At 45.9% G+C, this 23,600-nt stretch overlaps 1 protein-coding gene across 1 annotated transcript in view; it reads left to right on the top strand.

Moving 5' to 3' along the window:
* Positions 1-23,107, top strand: part of CCZ1 (CCZ1 homolog, vacuolar protein trafficking and biogenesis associated) — a 32,223-nt gene extending 9,116 nt beyond the window's left edge. Inside the window, exons 8-15 of the mRNA XM_058712110.1 lie at positions 4,245-4,326; positions 6,279-6,340; positions 6,602-6,713; positions 13,333-13,366; positions 14,007-14,124; positions 20,694-20,852; positions 21,567-21,694; positions 22,757-23,107. Coding sequence (XP_058568093.1) covers positions 4,245-4,326; positions 6,279-6,340; positions 6,602-6,713; positions 13,333-13,366; positions 14,007-14,124; positions 20,694-20,852; positions 21,567-21,694; positions 22,757-22,812 — 751 coding nt within the window. The 3' untranslated portion in view covers positions 22,813-23,107. The remainder of the gene's footprint in view (positions 1-4,244; positions 4,327-6,278; positions 6,341-6,601; positions 6,714-13,332; positions 13,367-14,006; positions 14,125-20,693; positions 20,853-21,566; positions 21,695-22,756) is intronic.
* The last annotated feature ends 493 nt before the right edge of the window (positions 23,108-23,600 follow it).

The following is a 23,600-nucleotide window of genomic DNA, read 5'->3' as shown; positions in this document are numbered from 1 at the left end:
ATTCTTCTGCATGTTGCTGTCCACTTCTCCCAGCACCATTTGTCTGTTTTTATGCCAGTACTATACTTCTTAATTACTGCTTTATAATGTAATTGGAAATCTGGAATTAGTTTTTTCAAGATTGCTTTGGCTATTCAAGGTTTTCTGTGATTCCATACAGATTTTAGGATTGTTACAGTTCTGTGAAAAATACTGTTGGTATTTTCACAGAGGTTGCATTCAGTGTGTAAATTGCTTTAAGGTAGTGTAGACCTTTTAACGATATTCAAAATGTCTATTTGTGTTTTTAATTTCTTTCATCAGTGTTTTATAGTTTTCATAGTACAGGTCTTTCACCTCTTTAGTTAAATTTATTCCTAAATATTTTATTATTTTTAGTGCAGTGTAAATAGGATTGTTTTCTTCATTTCACCTTCTGCTTCATTACTAGTGTATGGAAATGCGACAGATTTGTGTGCATTGATTTTGTATGCAACTGTACTGAATTTATTTGTCAGTTCTAGCAGTTTTTTGGTGGAGTCTTTAGAGGTTTTTATACAGAGTATCGTGTCATTTGCAAATAGTGACAGTTTTACTTCCTCCTTACCAATTTGGATGCCTTTTTATTTTTTCTGTTGTCTGATTACTGTGGCTAGGACTTCTAGTTCGATGTTGAGTAAAAGTGGTGAGGATAGGCATCCTTGTCTTGGTCCTGATCTTGGGGGAAAAGCCCTCAATGTTTCCCCTTTAAGTGTGGTGTTTGCTGTGAGTTTTTCATACATGGCCTTTATTATGTTGAGGTATATTCCTTCTAGGCCTACTTTGCAGAGGGTTTTTGTCATGAATGGATATTGTACTTTGTCGAATTTTTTTTTTTTTTGCATCTATTGAAATGATTATATGGGTTTTATCCTTTCTCTTAATGATGTGTTGTATCACATTGATTGTTTTGTGAACATCGAACCACCCTTGCATTCTGAGAATAAATCCCATTTGATCGTGGCATATGATTTTTTTAATGTATTGATGGTTTTGGTTTGCTACTTTATTGTTTTGAAATTAACTGATTGAGGGTAGAAATATTTGTCTGTTCCAGGACATGGCCAGAACCTGGTACACTGTATGTGCTCAGTAAATGTTGGTTGTGAGCTCAAAGCAAATGGTTAGTAGAAAATCTCTTCTGTTTGAACTGTGTTGCATTTCATGGATGGATTTGGTTTTACAGTGGCCATGATAGCATTCGACATTACTGCTCTTTGGTAGGAGGTCATTCAGCTTTCTTGTCCAGAGTTCTTGGCCTGTTTTGTTTTATTTTGCTTTTTCTTGGCCTGTTTTTTTTTTTTTTTTTATTAAAAAAGATTTTTTTAATGTGTATTTATTATTGAGAGACAGAGAGACCCAGAGTGTGAGCAGGGGAGGGGTAGAGAGAGGGGGAGACACAGAATCTGAATTAGGCTCCAGGCTCTGAGCTGTCAGCACAGAGCCTGACATGGGGCTCTAATTAAAAAACTGCAAGATCATGACCCTAGCTGAAGTCGGTCGTCTGACCAACTGAGCCACCCAGGCACCCCCCTTGGCCTATTTTTTGAGAGTATTTTCTTTTTAGTGAATGGATTTAGTTTCCAGAGGTTAATGCTTTTATGAATAACTGCTTTAGATACTTAAGTTAATCAAAGTTGAGCATAATCTGGACTAGATTATTTTACGTTTAATACGCGACACTAATGTACTCCATATTGTAGACTAAACTGATCCTGATGGAAAGGATTTTGCATTGCACACAAGTGGATCAGTTGACATTTAAGCTGAAGAAAAGTTTGTGGTTTTTTGTTTGTTTTGTTTTGTTTTTTTAAGAAAAAAAATTATAATGGGATGCCTGAGTGGCTCAGTCGGTTAAGCGTCCACCTCTTGATTTTGGCTCAGGTCATGATCTCACGGTTCGTGAGATCAAGCCTGTGTTGGGCTCATTGCTGACAGCATTGAGCCTGCTTGGGATTCTCTCTCTCCCTCTCTCTCTTTGATCCTCTCCCACTCATGTTCTCTTTGTCTCTCTCTCAAAATAAACAGACTTTAATTTTTTTTAATTATTCATATTAAATAACTATATCTGAGAGACTTTGAAGGAACACCTTTACGTCTAAACATGAGCGGTCTGTTTCCTGTTTGATGTGAGCCATTCATAGAATCCTGAATCATTTGGACCTGCCAGTGCAGGAATTTTTTGCTTTATGTATTATCTGTTTGCTTATTTGTGTTAAGGAAGGAACTTTTTGATTTTTTTTAACTGTTATTTTTTTTCCTAAAAACTGTTCCCCAGTAGTAACATCCTCTATAATTATAATGCATTATTACTTCATTTATTTTTGTATCTGTATTTGTATTTTGCGTTTTATTTCTTAGGGGAGCAGAAGAAGGGCTGGGTGGCAAACACTGGAGAGAGGGTTGCTAACGGAGATCCTACCACTAGGGCAGGCCTTAGTGCAGGCAAAGCAGGAATTGTCTGCTTCGGGTTTTGTGCTTGGGACAGCTGGCTGCAACTTAGTATTTTTCTTTTTAAGTTTTCAATCCAGAAAACCACCACCAAAGTATTTAGTGCCTAGCATTGAGTCTTAAGTGATAAAAACCAAGCCCTAACGTGGCACACATAGGAAGCAGTTAAGTAGTGTTTTCTTCCATTTCTTCTTACGGGGTTTTTTCTACTTTGCGCCCTGTGGTCTAGAATAGCACCATCCAGAATGAATAGGGGTCAAGCCACGTGTATTATTTTAAGTTTCCCAGTAGCTATGTTGAAAACAAAAAAAAAGTGGTGAAATTAATATTTTAGCCCAGTATTTCTAAGCTTATTTATTTCCACTTGTAAAAACATAAATTATTAATGACTTTTTTTTTTTTTTGGTGCTAAATCTTAAAACTCTAGTGTGTGTTTTAGCACTTACTGCAACCAGCCACATTTCAAGTGTTCAGTGGCCAGATGGGCCCAGTAGCTGCTGTTACTGGCAGTGCTAGAAATGGCCCAGAACGTAGTGCTTCACGTGGTGATCTCTTCTACTTGACCATCGACGACCCTGCCCCACCAGCACTTCTGACTCCTGTCTTGAAAGCATCATAACATCCAGAATCTGTTTTGTTTTCCTTTTTCTCTTTCTCTCCCCTTACCTGAGTTTTTTTTTTTTTTTTTTTTCTGCAAAACGAAAGAGTAGGTGACTTCACACGTTTGATTTGGAAATTTGGTCTGCCTCGTTTGGCTGCGTGAGAGTTGGAGAGTTAGGGTTGTCCTAGGACAAACCTTAAAGGTTCTGCTTGGTGGGAAACAGAACAAACCTGCTTAAGGGGCTAGAGCCCCCTTACACTTTCAGCTGTGGACCAGACCTTGTGAAAATTGAACCTGGAAGGAAGAGGGTGGCATAGGAAGAGGAAAAGGTGAGACAGCCTCGGAACAGTCTCAGTAAGGGAACAGCATGTATTTGCCAGGACAAGCCAGATTTTTCTAACAGATGGTCTTTCTGGGAAAAGCAGACCAAGCCTCTGGAATGTGCTGTAGAGGCTTGATTTATATAGAGTTGGATCTTAGCGCAGGATTTTTTTTTTTTTTTTTTTTCTGTTCTCTTGAAGAGAAAAAACCCCAGACAGACTCCTCATCGTCTGTTTATACCCCTACCTAGACACATGATTTCAGACAGGGTCTGATGCCTGCTAGTGTCTCCGCACCCGTTTCCACATGCTTATTCTCGCCTCACGTCAGATTAGATCTGCCTGAAAGTTTCTTTCTTTCTCTTGCTCCTTTCTGCCTACACGGAAATCATAGAATTAAAATCCTCGTATGTTTCTGAGATCCAGCGGGAGCACATCCCCCGTCTACCGCGTGCCAGTATTTGCCGGGAGGCTGGGCGATGGCATATGCATTTCCGCATGGCCTAGAAAGCGGAGGGAACTCGGCGGCCCAAAGTGGAGCGTTGTGGTCGTTAATGCTCCCTGAGGAATCCTCCATGGGATTCAAGGAGAGAATCAAGTCCCATCAAATCAGACTGGTGGCTTTTTGTTAAAATGGCACGTGGAGTACAGGATGGCACAATAGTAGCCTTCGCCAGGTCAGGATAACTGCTGGTGCCAGACTAGTTGAATCCATTCCCTTCTGGAACTTGACAAAGAGATGGCATCTTGATAAAATGGAAACGAGGAAAAGAGGAGCTTTGTTACAATCAGAGCCATAGGAAGACGGAAGACCAGTTCCAGGCTTTTAACACCGTGCTTTTCTGATGTTTCAGGAGTGGGTTAGAGCAAGATGACATGAGAATTTTATACAAATACCTCACCACATCTCTATTTCCAAGGCATATTGAACCTGAGGTATGGCCGGGTACTAGTCTCTCTCCCCCGCCCCCCCAACCCACCCCCATCTCTATGTGTGTGTATCCTGTATGTATACACACGCACACACCCCCGCACACCTGCGCGCCCGGGCTGGGGGGCTGGGGAGGAGGGTGGAGTAACACGGTGGTGGGTGGGGCAGTTCTGGTCTGTATTTTACGTTGCTGGTATGATAAGTATTTGGTTGTGTATTCGTTAGCCCAGAAAACCACATATGCCACCTCTTGGTTTTGTTAGGTTCAAATGCAATAGAAAGGTCTGTTCTTAAGAGGAGCAATTCATTGAGCGGAGGAAAAGCGGGATTTTAGGTAGGGTTCTGGGAACTTGAAAACACCCAGGATCTTTGGCAGAACAAAGGTTAATCCTGTAGCCTTGTCATTACAAACGTGAGGTGTCATTGAGTGGATGTTCTGTTGCCTGCCTGGCTTCTCCACTGTGGTTCTGTACTTCCCAGTTTTATGCAGAGACCAGTAAGTAATGCTGCAGCCTTCTCCCCAGAGTGCCCTTCTGCAGCTCTCCTCGGGTTGAAGATGGAAAATACTTGTAGCCCAGATACCGTTTTGGCTCAGGTGCATATATGTGCTTGCCCTCTCCTTGCCCTCCCTCTGTTTAAGACTGTGAGTTAAACAACAGGAAGAAAATGACTTTGGTAGGAAATTGATAGGCCCCTGGGTGGCTCAGTCGGTTCAGCGTCCCACTCAATATCTGCTCAGGCCTCGATCTCAGAGTCGTGAGTTCAAGCCCTGTGTTGTGAAGCTTACTTAAGAAAAAAAAGGAAAAGAAAAAGAAATTGAAAGGAAGTTTCCGAGAAGGACCTAGTCCTGTACTTAGTCCCTTTCCAGGCGGTTTGAGTGCAGTGACTCGTGTTTCTTGAGAACGTACCACATACCAGACACTGAACCGAGCGACCAGCAAACGTGAACGATCTCCTGGCATCCGGAGGCCCATCTTACACGTCGGATACTCCGGCTTAGGGGGCTTCGGTGATGTGCCCGGGGTCACTAGCTAGTAAGTGGCAGGGCCAGGACTTGATCTCAGGGTCTGCCTGATGCTAAATTACCTGCTTACATGCACACCGTCGGGAGGCTTTTCCACGTGTGACCGTGCCACTGCTGCAACAGGGAACTCTGGTGCTTGATGATAAGTCCAAGGAGCCAGGCTTACAAAATAGGAAGCCACAGTACACAACGTGGCAACGTGAGTGTGGATGCATGAGGTCTTGTCTCATGACCACCGCACGTGGGAGAGTTGGAGCTATGTTTTTACTGTTGCATTTAGAATGTTTTTCAATCTTTGGGGAGGGGACCTCTATGCTAAAACTTTATATAGACTGAAAGAATGTCAAAACTTTTAGAGTAACAGGTTTTAGCTAACACGACTTGGATTTTTTTCCCTTTTCCTATGTGTGTTGAAAGCAGTACATCTTCAGAGAAAGAATGTCAGGAGTGTGCTCCATGCTCCACATCCGGATCCACGAGGGGGCGTGACGTCCTGGCCGAGGCAGGGGCTTTGATGTCACAGAGGCTTGCGGTCAATGCCTGGCTCTGCCATGTAGGACCTGTGTGTGTTGGTGAACTCGTACTAACTTGAGTTTCCACGACGAGGAGATAGGAAGAGTGTGTTCTCTCTAGGGGTCCTATGAGGTGGTCATCGCTTAGCATCTGTTAACCCCGTGGGAGATTCTGGTTACTAGCATAAAAGGGACTAAGTCAGTGTATGGAGTTGAGGTTATGATCAAGTTATGATGGTTCTGCTTCATATCAGTGCCTTCTTTCCTCTGTAATCCTTCCTCTCTCTTTTTGGTGGGATAAGAGGAGAGAATGATACAGAAAAATGGTCTGGAGCCAACTAGTAGATATGAGTGCTGTTTTCAAAGCTTTAAAAGTAGGAATATCTAAGAAGTCATTTCTAAACATTGTATTTGTTTACAGTTGGCGGGAAGAGATTCTCCAATAAGGGCAGAGATGCCAGGAAATCTTCAACATTATGGAAGGTAAAACTTGTGTTCTCTGAAAAACAGTATTAGATTTTATGATCTCTTTTGGTAAAGATAAAATCATCAATACTGAATTACCTTTGTGCTGTTTATTGGCAATAATCAGCAAAGGAAATCCTGATGTCTCCAGTGAGTTAAAACTTTATCGTATTCTGATTTGGTGTCTTCCCCCCAAAATGAATATATATTAAGTAGTAATATATTTCTGTTTGTACTTTACCTAATTGAATGGGAGTCATTTCTGTGCTTACTTTGCAGATTTCTTACTGGACCCTTGAACCTAAATGATCCAGAAGCAAAATGCAGATTCCCCAAGATTTTTGTAAATACGGACGACACGTATGAAGCCCTGCATTTAATTGTTTATAAGGTAACAACTGTTTTTCCCTCCACTGTCGCAGATTAACGCGAAAAGTAAATCCTTCTTGCGTGTGTACACAAGTGTGTGCACGTACATACCTCTTCGTTATTTCTCGGAACAAAAGTTGAGAGTTCTAATCACTGTATAACTCACAATGAGTGCTCCTCTAGAATAGTGGGCTTATTTTCAGCTCCTTTTCAGTACTTTTGTTATTAGCGAAAGAATCAGAGTGACAGATACTGTATCTGTATTCAAATACTGTTCTGACTCACCAGGGTTTGAAGTCCCCGGGCGCTCACAAACCAGAGGCCACCAAAGGTTGTGTTACCTGGTAGTCCGGTGCCTTCTGGTGTGGGCCTGGCTATGCCTCAGTGAATTCTGCTTTTACAGATTTGAAAGCCGAGGACTTGCTGATTCTATAACCTTAGTGTCCGTTTGTTTCAGGGTATCATCTTGTTAGGTTGTTTTTTTGTTTAAGTTCATTTCTTTGTTATGAGAGAGAGTGAGAGAAAGAGAGCGAGCGCACGTGAGAGAGCGGGGGAGGGCTAAGGAGAGAGGGGGAGAAAGAATTCCCCAGCAGGCTCGCTCTGTCCTGTCAGCACAGAGCACAATGCAGGGCTTGAACCGACGAACCGCAAGATCATGACCTGAGCTGAAATCAAGAGTCGGAAGCTTAACCAGCTGAGCCACCCAGGTGCCCCATTGTTAGAAGCTGGATTTTTTTAAAGTTTATTTTATTTATTTTTGAGACAGAGAGAGACAGAGCATGAATGGGGGAGGGTCGCAGAGAGAGGGAGACACAGAATCCGAAACAGGCTCCAGGCTCTGAGCTGTCAGCACAGAGCCCGACGTGGGGCTCGAACTCACGGACCGCAAGATTGTGACCCGAGCCGAAGTCGGACGCTTAACCGACTGAGCCACCCAGGTGCCCCAGAAGCTGGATTTTTTTAAAGGTGGTTTTGGTTCAAGAAAGAAAGCTAAGCATGTATGTTTATCTTCTTCCCCACCTGAGAGTACAATTATGTTTCAACTTGTAAAGGCCTAGAAATGATGTTGTAAGAGCGCAGGGGGGAGTGCACATCAGAGCACGAGGGGGCTGTCTCTCCCTGGAAGGCAGAAAGGGGGTGTAAGTGTGGTGCTGGTGGAGGAAGTCTGGCCGAGGACATGAGTGGAGGGAGTGTGCTCGGGCAAGAGCCCACCCGCCCCCCAGAAGCCCAGAGAAGCTCCCGGCTTGGGGGGACACCTGAGGAGTCGGAAGGGGGACGTGAGCTTGGAAAGAAGGGGAGTAGGTGAAACGTATATAAATCGGCCGGCCACCCCTTTTCCTGTGCTTGCACACAGGCAGCTGACACCTGTCCCCGGGTGAAAGTCGAGGGTCCTTTTAAAGAAGAACGATCGCGGGGCGCCTGGGTGGCGCAGTCGGTTAAGCGTCCGACTTCAGCCAGGTCACGATCTCGCGGTCCGTGAGTTCGAGCCCCGCGTCGGGCTCTGGGCTGATGGCTCGGAGCCTGGAGCCTGTTTCCGATTCTGTGTCTCCCTCTCTCTCTGCCCCTCCCCCGTTCATGCTCTGTCTCTCTCTGTCCCAAAAATAAAAAAAAATTAAAAAAAAATAAAAAATAAAAATAAAAATAAAGAAGAACGATCGGGGGAGCCCTAGAGCAGCCGGTGTGGGCGTGAGCACCTGGGAGCATGTGGTGTCCCCAGGCACCCGTGTGACTGCTGCCCTCGTCCTGTCCCCAGAGCGAAGCCCCCCTCCCTGCTTGGCCACGCACTCCCTCATCCTTCAGCATGTTTGGAAAAACAAAACTGTAGGTCCTGAGAGAAACAAAAATGACTCTGGGAACAGAGAGAACTTGAAAAAGTTTGCATCCAGAGATTAGAGAAGTGTATCTATAAAATAGAACCAGGAAGACACAAAAGAGTCCAGGTGAGCGTGAACGAGCGTAAACTAGGCTTAACTGAAAATACAGTTCCTAAGCGTATTGACTGGAGCAAGATGGACGTGGCATGAAATTTGCCATTTTAACCCTCTTCCCTTTAATGTCTATTTTGAGAGAGAAAGTGTGAGCCAGGGAGGGGCAGAGAGAGGGGCAGAGAGAGGGGCAGAGAGAGGGGGAGAGAGAGAGAATGAGAGAATGAGAGAATGAGAGAGAATGAGAATGCCAGGCAATCTCCATGCTTAGCACGGAGCCTGATGTGGGGCTTGGTCTCAAACTTGTGAGATCATGACCTCAGCCGAAATCAATAGTCGGACACTTAACCGACTCGGCTACCCAGGTACCCTGCCGTTTTAACCATCTTTAAGTGTACAGCTCAGTGACATCACTACATTCACGCTGTTGTGCAGCCATCATCACTGTTTCCGGAACTTTCCTTCACAAATTCTGTACCCATTAAACAACAACCTTTTCAGCCCCTGTCCCCCAAAATTATAATTTTTGACAGAACTTCATTGTAAGGGTTAAAGATGAATTGTCTTGCCTGGAGCATGAGATGAAAGGATATGAGATGAAAATACAGAAGAACAATGGGACAGGAGAATTTCAACATGTGATTCACAATGTGGAGGAGAGGAGAGCAACAAAGTGGTTATGGGGACACCTTTTGCTTAAGAGGTACACATTTGCTGGACCGAAAAGGCCCACTGAATGTCTTGCTCGGTGAACCAAAAAGACGTATTTCTACCCATACAATGGGCAGTTTCAGAAGTGTAAAGATCCTAGAAGCTTCCAGAAGGAAAATCAAGTCATTTGAGAAGTTCTGAGAGAAAATGGTTTTCAGTGTAGAATTCTTTGCTGAGCCAAACTATCCATCACAAGTGACATCGAAGAAGGATGTTCTTATTTTTTTTTTTTTTTATTTTTTATTTTTTTCAACATTTTTTATTTATTTTTGGGACAGAGAGAGACAGAGCATGAATGGGGGAGGGGCAGAGAGAGAGGGAGACACAGAATCGGAAACAGGCTCCAGGCTCCGAGCCATCAGCCCAGAGCCTGACGCGGGGCTCGAACTCACGGACCGCGAGATCGTGACTTGGCTGAAGTCGGACACTTAACCGACTGCGCCACCCAGGCGCCCCAGAAGGATGTTCTTAAACATGCAAAGTTTCGGGAAGGTTACCCCATGTGTCCTTCCCTCAGTCAGAGGAAAGGGGGCTCTGTCCTGGGAACAGGGGCTCCAGAACAAAAAGGTGTTGAGTTCATGACATAGCAGGACTAAGAGATTTGATTAAGTGTTGGGTGTCATAAGGAGGGGCCCAGAAGGAGAGAATTCCAGGCAAGACAAACAAACAGATGTGTCTGAAAATGAACCGAAGTGAAGTGTGGCATACGGGGGTAGGGAAGGGCCCGCCTCTCTGTCACACTTAAAATCATTCTCCTCTGAGTGACTCAGGGTAATGACTTTGAACCCTAATGGAAGAAATACCCTGGTACAGTCTCTTATTGGATTTCCATTTTTAGAGTCAAATCAATAGATAGAATTTTAAATGTGGTGAGAGGACATCACAGTTATTTCACAGTGTTCTCTTTTCCTCAAAACAGCTTTATCGAGTTGTAGTTCACATACCATATAGTTTGCCTCTTTAATATATTCAGTTCAGTCATTTCTAACCGCACAGTGCAGGGGTCCCCAGGACCACCCTCACTTCGGACGCACACTGCTGGCTCAGGAGCCCCCAGGACCACCGTCAGGCCCGGAGTTCACTAGAGGCACTCACAGGACCCGGAGTGGCCGGTGCACTCCCAGTTAAAGTTAATGACAGCAAAGGAGTATGGGTGAAGGACAGCCCGAGGAAGAGGCACACAGGGCAGGATCCAGGAGGCACTGGGTGCAAGCTTCCAGTTGTCCTCTCGCGGTGGAACCGTGCAGACAGCGCAGGGCCTGTTACTGCCAGTGGTGACGTGTGATGTGTGTGCAGGATTGTCATCCAGGGAAGCTTGATGGGCCTCGATGTCCAGAGTGTTTAATGGGCATTGGCCACGCATATTCAGCTGACCGCCAGAGTCACTGACCTCCAGAGGTCCACTGATGCCGGGTGGGCTCAGGGCCCGAAGGGATGTTGGCCTGTGGTTTTTCTTTCCTTTTGAATCGTCATCTGGCTTTGCTTTGCTATCGGGGTAGAATTGGCCTCCGGATAAGCTGGGAAGTGTTTCCTCCTCTCCTGTTTTTTGGAAGACTTTGTGAAAAACTACTGTTGGTTCTTTGAGTATTTGGTCATGGTAGAACATCTACATCTGGGCTTTTCTTTGTTGGAAGTTTTAAAATTATTAGCCTCTGTACTTGTTACAGGTTTTATTGTCTTTCTTCTTGAGTCTGTTTCAGTTGCTTATGTCCTACTAGGAATCTGTTCATGTTGCTTTTCAGTTTGTTCACATAGAATGCTGCATAGTTTTAAAGCCTTAAGAATCTTATTTTCCCCTATAAGTTGGTAGTGATGTCCCCTCTTCAGTTGCTCGTTTAGTGGTTTACATCTTTTCACTTGGTCTAGCTGATCGAGCTGAAGGTTTTTCAGTTTTGCTCATCTTTTCAGAAAACCGACTTTTGGTATTTTTCCTATTATTTTTCTATTCTCTTTCACTTATTTCTGCTCTAATCTTCATTCTCTTCTTCCTTCTGCTTGCTTTAGGTTTACTTTGCTCTTCTTTTTTCCAAAATCTGAGGATGGAAGTTGAAGTTCTTGATTTGAGATCTTTCTTCCTTTTAGTATATGTGTTCACGGCTCTGAAGTTAATACTCGGACTCAGTAGATTTTCTTGAAGAAACAGACCTCCATTTGCCGTTTCCCCGTAGAACAGTTTCCCTCTGGAAATTTAAATTACTGTTTTTTATAATTTCCTCCAATTATGGTGTTTGAAGAGAGAGTGTGGACCTCCTCATGCCGCCATTTTGGATGTGCTCCCGAGTCCTGGTCCTCTGTAGATACCTACTGGTCTGTGTCTGGAGTAACTGATGTGGTGTCTGAGATGAACATGTGGCAGGCGGGGAGGGTGGGCAGGACAGTCCGTCAGCTGACAGTTGTTGGGAAAGTGATGGTCTGTTGGGTTCATCGTGCCATTCTCTGTGCTTTTCTGTGTAGTCAAAGTTCAGGTTTTTAAACGGAGTCTTGAAAGGCACATTTAAAAAGTCAGCCCATGAGGGGTCACACATGCACATCCCCGCAGGGACCCTGCAGATGGGTTCCATTAGCCCTGAAGCGAACGGGGCTTCAGGATGGAGGGTTCTGTGAAACAGAGTCATATGTGTCACAAGGAGGCCAGGGGCCACTCACATCCGCTAGGTAGCACTTTGGAAATGCACAGCTAGTGGTCCCAGGTTGGCTGATATTTCAGGAGAGGCTGGATGGTGGAATTTTGGTAGAAAACTAGTTGGCATCGAAGTCAGAATTACCCAGGAAGAAACACCCGTTGGATGGAACTCGCCTGTGAGCCCCCAGTTTTGTAGCCTGTTTATAGGCAGGTGATAATTGTGATTCAGTTACAAAGTAGTGCAGACGTTCTCAAGTGTGAGTGTGTGAAAATAAAGTCACAGCTGCTGGAGGTGGGGAAGTGGATGTGGAGAGGGGTGCAGAGACGGGGGAAGGTTAAGTGTTCTCGTTTAAAAAGCAGCAATCCAGGCGCCTGGGTGGCTCAGTTGGTTAAGCATCCGGCTTCAGCTCAGGTCATGATCTAATGGTTCATGAGATTGAGTCCCGTGTCAGGCTCTGTGCTGGCAACATGAATCCAGCTTAGGATTCACCCTCTTTTTCTGCCCCTCCCCGGCTCATGCTCACCCCCCGCCCCAAATGAATTTTTCAAATGATAAATGGCAATCTAGGAGCTCATGCCTGGGGCTGTGGTGTGAGAAATGGGCCATTTGGGACCGTAAGGTGGCCAGTGGACAAACTGGAGTGCTCCGAACCACAGAGAAGAAGAGGAAGGCTGATGAAGGGTCACTTGTGTCATGGTACGAGTAGGGAATCAGTGTGGCATCTGAAGGTCACAGTGGTAGAGCCTTGGTATTTAAAACGGTCAGAAGTGGCTGCCTAGAGGAGCGGGCCTCCGGAGGATCTCTGTGGCTTTTTCCCATGAAGCCGTAGGTTCTGTGTACTGTGTATACACTGTATACTGAAAAATGGAAACATTTTAGGTTGATTCCTGGTCTGGCTCCTGTAGCCAACGTCGTAACTGTAACATTTGCTGTGATCAGAAGGGAGACAAGGAGACATTCATTTGCTAGGGATTTTTTAACTGTTCATGAAAATTTTCAAACATACGCAAAAATAGACACTAGAATAATGAATCCCCAGGTGCCCATCACACAGCTTAATTGAATGAACGGCATGCTAATCTCTCATCTGTTTCCTCTGTGTGTTTTTTGCTAGAGCATGTTAGATCATGTCATTTCACTCACAAAGGCTTCAGTTGGCTCTAATAAAGGCGTCTGTTTTCACATAACCACCAGCACAGCTGACAGAATCAACGACACTTCCTTAGCGTCCCCGATAGGCACTCCGTGTCCACATTTCTCCAGTTGACCAAAAAAAGAAAAAAGGTGATTTAATTGCAAATTCAGGCAGGGCCACTGCGTTTGGTTATCAGAGACCTTTTTGGTGCCATTTTGTAATCTTTGGCTTGTTTTCTCTTCCCAGGCCATGAGTGCAGCCGTGTGCTTTATGATTGATGGTAGGTACCCACCTGTATCTGACTTGCGCCTGGGTAGATAAGCCTTTTCTCTTTACAATTTGCCGTGTCCTCTTCCTAAACAATAACCATGCCGTCACAGAGGCCCTCTGTGAGCATGGCTCACCTCTGTGATCTCTGCCGTGGTGATGAGCTCTCATTCATATATTTAACATCCTAGCCTCCCTGCTTCCTAGCAGCTGGCCCTGGGCACCTTTCTGTGCCTCCTGTCTGTGAAATGTCACAAGAGGACCTTTTGCAAAGGGGGCTTTGGGGATTCGATGAGGTAATGTTGGTAAAGCACCAGACGGCACCTGGCCCATGAGAGCCCCGTCGTGTTTAACTGTTTGACCTTCTTAGGCCTACTTGGGGTAGGCCACCCATTTACAGCCAGCCCCACAGGGTGTGCTTAAATCGATATTCACAGTGAGACAAGTCTTTGACTCCTTCTCTCCTTAAATATAACTGATTTTGACTGTTCTTTTTCTCTTCTATTGGGGTGGGGGGGAGATCCAGTCATTTAATTGTTTGATTTTCCAGATCAGAAACGTATTCATTGGAATACTATAATTAAGACAGTTAGATGAATATTGACCTTTTCAACGCAAAGAATTATAACACTATTTTTTAAATTACTCGTTAGCCTCTGTACAGCCCACGTTGGATTTTTGCCGAAGACTGGACAGCATTGTTGGGCCCCAGCTCACAGTGCTGGCATCTGACATTTGTGAGCAGTTTAACATCAACAAAAGAATGTCTGGGTTTGTACTTTGCTTCGTGTTTACTTTCTAGCACTTAACTGGTTTGGGAAGAATAAGGGTAGTTTTTATATAAGAATATGGATGGTATTATCAACGGTGTTTTTTCTGAATCCAGAGAAAAATGTGTGGTTCACTCCTGTCTGAAAAGCTCCCTGGAGAACTGTTCCTGAGTTTTCCTCCTCCACAATGGGGGGTGGGGCTGAGTCTTCTGTGGACACGTTCCCTCAACTCTCCCCTGACTGTGGCGTAAACTGCGGGGTTCGGTGTGTTGGCTGTGCCTGTGGGCTGGACCTCGTGAGGACCCCTCACATCCCCCTTGACCAGCCCAGTTGTGAAATTCACACTAGCAGTGGTAACCAGCAGGGTTTTGCCTCTTGGGGACAGAAAGCACTTTGCCTCTTGTGCACAAATGTGTGGGGTGAAGGTAGGTGTGATGTGGGCCCTTAGGGCGCTGGGCCTGAGTCTGGTGCCTTGCAGGGCCCTTGCTCGAGTATCGGGAGACTCACGTTAAGCTCCCATTGGTTCTGAGAACACTGGAGAGTCCTTGAACCTCCTCCTCCTCTCTTAGTGTAAGGTCAGATTGCTGGAAAGATGAAGTGAGCACAGGGGAAGTACTTTGAGAAATAAAAGCCCTCTTCATATGGGCGTCTGTATTTTGAGAAGTTACTAACATGTGAATTTACGTATAACCTGTGTTTACGGTGATCTCCTGCTGGGTGTGGTCTTATGTAAGCACCAGCCTGTGGAGAGGTCCCAGGCAGGGTGCAGGTGGAGGTGTGCGTGGGCTGCGTGTCTGTGTGTGGATTGTTCCCGGCCGCAGCTTACTGGGCATGAGAAAAGATAAAGCCGAGAAGTGAGCGCACCTGCCCGCTCCATCTTTCAGTGCTGCTTCGTCGTCTAAGGTTTTCACCACGAAACTGCCAGATGGTCTTTTCTGAAGGAAGCAGGAGTCAGATTTGTTTGGTACCGTGTGAGGACGAACTATTGAGTGGAGCGAGGGAAACTGAAGCTCCCTGCTTCCCTAAGATTTAGATTAGAGTTCAATTATTTTAAACCTTTTCTTTTTTTAAGAGTAGTTTATGTCCTTATTTTTATTTATTTATTTTTTAACGTTTATTTATTATTCAGAGACAGAGCGTGAGCAGGGGAGGGGCAGAGGGAGAGGGAGACGCAGAATCCGAAGCAGGCTCCAGGCTCCAAGCTGTCAGCACAGAGCCCGACGCGGGTCTCGAACTCACAGACTGTGAGGTCATGACCTGAGCTGAAGTTGGACGCTCAACTGACTGAGCCACCCAGGCGCCCTGTGTCCTTATTTTTGAATTCAAAAGTGTAAATATTGTATCTTTTTAAACTTGTACATACACATACGTAAACAGTGGTATATATAGTGTTCTTCACTGATGGGTTTTTAAAAAATGTTTATTTATTTTGAGAGAGAATCCCAAGCAGGCTCCATGCTGTCAGCACAGAGCCCAAAGGGGGGGCTCGATCCCACAAACCATGAGATCATGACCTGAGCCGAAACCAAGAGGACGCTCAACTGACTGAGCCACCCAGATGCCCCTTTACTGATGGGTTTTTAAAAATAGATCATGCTGTAGATCTGTAGCTTGTAAAAACTATGTGGCATGAACATCATTTTAAACCAACGAATACGGATCTGCCTATTCTGCTCCGTGGCTTCACGGTACTTACTTGGATGGTTTGCGTTCTGTGTAGTCGCTGTTCCAGTCGACGGGCAGTCTGCCTCTGGCTGTTAGCATTAACATGGTTCTGCATTAAACAGTCTGGTGCAGACATCTACTCCTCCTCTTAGGACCTGTCCCTGGAGTGGAGGTCTGGGGCACAGGGAATGCATAGTGACAGTGTGAGTCCCCTCCCACAGGGGCTACAGCCCTAGTTCTCCGTGTCATGTCTTGATGCCTGATAGGTGACACCGAGGTTGGTGGTTCTGTCTCTTCCACAAATTGCCAGTCTGGGTCCATTGGCTCTTCCCACTGAAGCACTTCGTATCCTTTCTTCTACATCAGTGCTCTTAACGTAATACCCTTCGGTCATATCATACGTGTTTTTCTAACTTTGGTTTTACTGTTTGTTATAATATGTTTGGGGTTTATACGTAGTCATTTTTATTAGTCGTTCCCTCTAGGTTTCTGTTTTCACTGTCATGCTTGTGATTTTCCACCCAGTAGCCTAAGAATGTGCCATTTTTATCTCAGGGACTTTTATGGTTTTATCTTCTGTGTCTCAATCTAATTCACCTGGAATTTTAAAAAAATATAGTTTATTATGAAATTGGCTAACATACAGCGTGTGTACAGTGTGCTCTTGGTTTTGGGAGTAGATTCCCGTGGTTCATCGCTTCCCATACAGCACCCAGTGCTCATCCCAGCAAGTGCCCTCCTCAGTGCCCATCACCCATTCCCCCCTCCCTGCTGTCTATCCTCAGTTTGTTTTCTGTATTTAAGAGTCTTTGATGGTTTGCCTTCTTCCCTCTCTGTTTATAACTATTTTTCCCCATTCCCATCCCCCATGGTCTTCTGTTAAGTTTCTCAGGATCCACGTGTGAGTGAAAACATATGGTATCTGTCTTTCTCTGATGGACTTAATTTCACTCAGCATAATACCTTCCAGTTCCATCCACGTTGCTACAAATGGCAGGATTTCATTCTTTCTCATTGCCAAGTAGTATTCCATTGTATATATAAACATGCATAATATATATAAACCACATCTTATTCATCTATTCATCAGTCAAGGGACATTTACATTTAGGCTCTTTCCATAATTTGGCTATTGTTGAAAGTGCTGCTGTAAACATGTGCCCTGTGCATCAGCACTCCTGTGTCCCTTGGGTAAATTCCCAGTAGCGCTATTGCTGGGTCATAGGGTAGATCTATTTTTATTTTTTTGAGGAACCTCCACACTATTCTCCAGAGTGGCTGCACCAGTTTGCATTCCCACCAGCAGTGCAAGAGGGTTCCCGTTCCTCCACATCCTCACCAGCATCTATAGTCTCCTGATTTGTTCATTTTAGCCACTCTGACTGGCATGAGGTGCTATCTCAGTGTGGTTTTGATTTGTATTTCCCTGATGAGGAGCGACGTTGAGCATCTTTTCATGTGCCTGTTGGCCATCTGGATGTCTTCTTTAGAGAAGTGTCTATTCATGTTTTCTGCCCATTTCTTCACTGGATTATTTGTTTTTCAGGTGTGGAGTTTGGTGGGCTCTTGATAGATTTTGGACACTAGCCCTTTGTTCCATATGTCATTTGCAAATATCTTTTCCCATTCCATTGGTTGCCTTTTAGTTTTGTTGATTGTTCCCTTTGCATTGCAGAAGCTTTTTATCTTGATGAAGTCCCAGTAGTTCATTTTTGCTTTTAATTCCCTTGCCTTTGGAGACGTGTCAAGCAAAAAATTGCTGCGGCTGAGGTCAGAGAGGTTGTCGCCTGTTTTCTCCTCTAGGGTTTTGATGGTTTTCTGTCTCACATGTAGGTCTTTCATCATTTCACCTGGAATTTTTAAGGACTAGAGGCAGCACTCTAACTTAAGAAGTTTTCCCCCAAATTGAGACTTCGCTGAGTCTGAGACGTTCGTTTCTATTTTGCATATGTCTCTTCACTGGCTAGTTGTGATACTGAATTTGAAAAGGTGTGAGGAGGGCAAAGTACAGAGGTATTAGCAAAGGAGACCCTTGGGGCACCTGGATGGTGCAGTCAGGTAAGCTTCCAACTCTTGATCTCAGGGTCGTGATTTCAAGCCCCACGTTGGGCTCTGCACTGAGCGCAAAGCCTACTTTAAAAAGGCTGCGCTCATAGCTGTGGGCAATTTTTATAATCCTTTTCATCAGTCTTTTTGAATGAATTTGGGGGTGGGGGGGGAACTCAACCCAGTTGCTCCGGAGGTTGAGGACGTTAGGTTTTCTACAAGAAGTGAGGAGTGCAACCGTGGACTGAGCGTTGGTAACGATGAGACCCAGGACGGGATGCCAGGCAGGAAGAAGGTGAGGGCGGTGGGTTGGCCTGGCGGGCGTGCAGAGGTGGTGCCAGGGGGGCCCGGGCAGGGAAGCCTTCCTTCCAGGGCGTGGTTCACAGGCATAGTCCAAGGGCTCAGCTGTGCCTCCCTTCCTAATCCCCCTGGACACGCAGAGGAGCAATAGCTGTAACATGTAACTCCCACATGAAGACCAGTTTTCCTTCTTACAATATCCATATCGGTCAATTCGGAATCTTCCCTTTTTGTTTGGTTTGTTAAGTGTGGAATGGCCATCCTCACTTAGAAACCGTGCGTCTGGCAAACCTTAGCCGCCTGGAACGAGGCCCAGAACAGGTCAAGCCACCAGATGGTCTCGGGGCCCCAGCCAGCCGTTGACGTCCCCAGGGAAACGCTGCAAGTGGTCAAACACCTGCTGGACATGTGCTGACCTCCTCCCTTGGTTCAGAGCCTGCGGTGACCTTCCCTGGCACGCCTCTGAGGTTTGGCTAGGTGTTCACGTACCTGGTCCTTAAACGTCTCCTAAAACTGACGCCGTTTACTCATGGGAGACGTCCCTGTGACCCTGCCAATCACAGCTACTTGGGTTTTCTACCAGTAGTAGAAGAAAGGGGCAGAGGGCAGACAGAAAACAGAAAATCTTTTTTAAAAAAATTAGCGGACACTCAGCATAGAATACAACCACTTAAGACAGGCCCCACCTTCCCGTGTTCTTCGAGGCTGTCATTACTGTGCTCCTGTCTTGTCAGCCTAACCTCCTAACAAACCGTCAGCAAGAATTCTGTAGGATTTCCCTGGGTTCAGTGTGTTTTACATTGATGTCACTAACCGTATGCAGCATGTTCTTTTTTAAGGCGGCAAGAAATTTGTGTTTCTGTGTTTAGGGGGAAACTTGCTTTGGGTGTTTAAGAGGCGTCCGTGTTAGCTCTTGGGAAAAGATACCAGGTGACCGTGGCTGCTCCTTCCAAACCAGCTCACTGTTGGTCCCATGGTGCTTTGGATGTAGCTAAGGAGCCTGTAGGGTGGACATTGTCCTGTTTTCACTGTGAGTGGGCCTCTCCTTCTTCAGCGGTACAAGTTAATAGTGGAAGAGCAAGTAGCAGTTTTTCTGTTTCTCTGTGTTCTCCTTGTGGAAGGCGGTGGAAAGAGGCCACATTGGCCCCTGTCTTAACCACTGAACAACATTTGCTAATGTAAATCTCCATGAGGGGTACCAAAGAAATAATTTAGATCTTCTAAGAAGGCATTTTACACATTCTGAATGAGGGTAAGAAGGAGGCCACAGAGAGGGTTTTGGGGTCAGAAGACCGGAACTGCAGGCCCGATCAGGGTTGGGTGGAAGTTTGTCTACTCAGACAACTAAATTCACAGCTCTGGCCAAGCATCTTAAATGTTTCATCTTTCCAGTTTTTCTTGGGGTTATACTTGCTGTTCTTAGTTTTAGGGGCCTACTGAAAACATATTCTGGTTTTGTAAGAATTCTCTTTTCATTTTCCTGGAAACTAAGCCATCCACATTCTTTCTTTGCCTAGATGTAAAGTATTACAGTAGTAACCCACTTTTCCGGAGGTCGGATTTCCGGCACCCTCAGCCCACCAGAACATGGCTGCTAACCCTGAAGTAAGCAGAGAAGGCTTCTGAGCCCCCTCCAGTGGCAGGGCTGCTCAGGCTGTCCCCAGACCCCCGAGTGTCACTTAAGTAAGGGTGCAGTGAGAGGGAGGGCGGGAGGCCCCGGGAGCTGTGGCCTGGCCATCGGAGTGGTTCCCCGAGGGGTCTGGCCTCTGACCCGGGAGGCAGCGGAGTAGCATTGTCTAGCCATTCCAAATAATAAGATGTATTCCAATGAAAATATTCATCACTGTTCAGCAGAAGCGCCTCAAACGCCTTAGAATGGTCTCCATTTAGGGTGATGAGAGCTTTGTGACTCAGACTAGCCAGTTCTGTGGCAGATTAAACACAGGGGGCACGTTCATCCCCCAGCACGGAGATAAATGAGCTGTCACTCTCCTAAAACAGGTCAGCAAACAACTTTTGCACAGGGCCAAATAATACATATTTCAGATTCTTTCGGCTGTATATGTTGCAGAAAGTGGCCATAGACAATACCCGAACATACGGGGGTGGCCACGTTGCAATAAAACTTGATTTAAAAAAAAAAAGGCCACATTTGGTCCCAGGGCCACTAATCTGTTTGCTGACCCCTCTGCTAGAAGACAGATGGCCTGTATTGAGTTTGCATTTATTTCCAAAAATTTAAAATGCAGCAAATAATCAAGTGATTGCCATTTCCAAAGCACTGTTACTGCAAAGTGGTTATAGTACTGGTTTTTCAAAAGCTAAGCTTCAGCTTTCTGGAAAATTCCGTCCTATTGAATACCTCATGGATCTCAAATAAGTTACTAGGGAACAAAGAGCCTGTTAACGTCTTCACTGAGATTCTTGATTTGAAGGCCTGGCCGTCGAAAATATAAGGCCTTACGTAGCTACATGGATTTAAGGTTTTAACAATGTGGTTGTATTGTTTGGAGAATTATTCTTTGAGAACGTTACCATTTTGATGACATGTTTTCACAGGTCTGAGAAAGAGCCCCAGTTTAAGTTTATCTACTTCAACCATATGAATTTAGCAGAGAAAAGTACAATTCACATGAGGAAAACCCCTAGTGTGTCACTCACATCCGTGCATCCGGATTTGATGAAGATTCTGGGTGACATCAACAGTGACTTTACCAGGTAATTCGAACAACTTCTCGAATTTGGACTTCTCAGATTAGGTGTCCCCTTTCTTTTTTTTTTTAATTTTTTTTTTCACGTTTATTTATTTTTGAGACAGAGAGAGACAGAGCATGAACGGGGGAGGGGCAGAGAGAGAGGGAGACACAGAATCGCAAACAGGCTCCGGGCTCTGAGCGGTCAACACAGAGCCCGACGCGGGGCTCGAACTCACGGACCGTGAGATCATGACCTGAGCCGAAATCAGACGCTTAACTGACTGAGCCACCCGGGTGCCCCGAGGTGTCCTCTTTCTAACGGGAGAAGAGGCGCTGAAGGAATCCTCATCGAAGCCGAGCGGCCCAGAGCCGCTTTAGAGGGCCCCACTTGCGAACAGAGTAGGAGGCCCCCGGGTCACTGGCCACTTGCATGGGACTCCCCAGACTTTTCAGATGGCTAGTTTCTGGTTTCTTTTGTTTTTCTTCAAAGGTTTTTGCTTTAGTTTTTTGATATTTGAGAGAGAGAATCAGCTGAGAGCACAGAGCCTGATGCGGGGCTCGGTCTCACAAACCATACCATGAGATCATGACCTGATCCAAAATCAAGAGTCGACGCTCAGTGAACTAAGCCACCCAGGCGCCCCTAGTTTCCGGTTTTTCGTGTGAGAGTGTGTGTCGCTCACGCTGCAGCTAAACAGCTAACACACTGTTGCCTATTGGAACCCTTGTGTTGCAGAGTGGATGAAGACGAGGAGATCATCGTAAAAGCAATGAGCGACTACTGGGTGGTCGGGAAGAAGTCTGACCAGCGGGAGCTGTATGTTATCCTGAATCAAAAAAATGCAAACCTGATCGAAGTAAATGGTAAATAGAACCTGGGCGTGGTGCAGAACTTCGCCGCTGTCTGTCCTTTCACTGTGGTCGGAAACCCGCTAGAGAGGAGACACGGCTGTTGATGTCAAAGGAAACCGTCCTTTGATCCATCCTTTGTTCTCCAGAAGCACAGTTCCTTGAAAAAGTTCCTTGAAAAAGTTTTCACGTTTCCTGTGGAAAATGTCCCTGTGTTTCGGAAACTTGGCACTGGCCAAAGGAAATGATTTTCTGTAATGCTAAAAGAAAAAAAAAATCCTGTGGCTTCATACAGTGTGTATACAGATGTCCACTCATCCCCGGTGACGAAGACCCACCCCGTGGCAGGGCGGGCCGGTTCACTGGCAGTTTCCAGGCCCCCGTGCGCGCATTGTTCCGGCACCGGCCTTGGCTGATCCTCACGGCTCTTTGCGCTGGCCGAGGGGGGAGCGTGTCCCCTTCACGGCCTCCGCTCCCTTGCTGCACCGCATACGGCCTGGAGCAAGGAGTGGACGTTTGGGGGAGCGCCGCATGGACAACAGTGAGGTGTGAGGTTTCATTCTCCACACGTGTCTGCTGGGACACGGTTCGTCTCTCCCATCGGTGCCTCTAGTGAGACTCGTGCGCGTTAGAAACCGCAGGAAACGCGGCCCCGGGTGCAGTGGGAATTGAGTGGCGTCACGATGGCGCCGCCTCTGCGGAGCACTTGAACTACGGCCCGGGTGGCAGCTAGGGTTTCTGGGGCGTGGCACCCGATGGCCCAACATTTTAGACATTGGGCTGCAGCCCCCAGCCTGTGGGTGTGTCAGGTGCTTGTGGGGCTGGGCGTGCGCTTCCCGGGCCTGGAGGAGCGGCCCGTGGCTGTGACACGGCAACTGAGGTCCCGGGGACACGAGGCTTTTTTTCCCCATTGTCTTGACTCATGAACGTTTCTTGCCCAGGCCTGAGACTGAAGGTTGGCAGATGCGGCCATTTACTGGCAGCTGTATTCCAGAAGAGTTTAAGGGACCAGTCTGTGTCATAGAACCTTTCCAGTGAAAACCTCTGTTTCTCACTCCCTGTTTCTTTCTTTTGCAGAAGAGGTAAAGAAACTTTGTGCGACGCAGTTCAATAACATATTCTTCCTGGATTGACGGATAACGGCTCGCCGGGACATCTTTTAAAAAAACAACTCCGCAGGCATTCTGTTTACCACTGCAGGTTCTCGGTCATATTATTGACTGAATTAATGACAATAGTAAAGCAATACTTGCTTTGAAGAATCAAATTTCTACTCAGTCTGATGATCCCCTGGGGTTTTTAGATTTTACATATTTATGTGGAAATAATTAAAGGTAGTCGGCTACATCTCCCGTCATTCCATTCTTTTGACATTATGTGAATATTTTACTGGGAAATAAGACTAATAAATTGTTAAGGTTTTTAAAATTCTGGTTTTGCTTGGAGTCTCGCGCCTGTTGTTTGTTTGTAGACCACTCCGCCCAGTGGGCGCTGGCTGTGGCTCATCCTTGGGGATTTTCTAGAGCTGCTAGAGCTCCCAGAATTCGCCCCTCTCCCCGCCCCCGCCCCCCCCCCCCCCCCCCCCCGGTCACTGGACCTGCAGGGGCGAACTCTGAGGCATTTGCCCAAAGTAATTGCTAGACGTTGGTTTTTCTCTTGAGTACTGATGTGATTTTTAGACCACGTATAATAGAACTTCACGAAAGTGCCCCAGTCATGGTCTAAACATAAAGCGTTCTGCACGTGTCCTGTAGAACCCTGAGGGGTCACAACTGCCTGTGTCTTCACAGCTGAGATGTAGTCTGGCTGGATTTAATTAAAAAAAAATTTTTTTTTAATGTTTGTTTATCTTAGCAACAGAGCGCCAGCCGGGGTGGGGCGGACAGTGAGGGAAGACACAGAATCCGAAGCAGGCTCCAGG

The sequence above is a fragment of the Neofelis nebulosa genome, chromosome 18 (genome assembly GCF_028018385.1).
Source record: "Neofelis nebulosa isolate mNeoNeb1 chromosome 18, mNeoNeb1.pri, whole genome shotgun sequence".
Lineage (NCBI taxonomy): Eukaryota > Metazoa > Chordata > Mammalia > Carnivora > Felidae > Neofelis > Neofelis nebulosa.
Note: the sequence above shows the minus strand (reverse complement) of the source record. Positions and strands in the feature narration are given on the sequence as shown.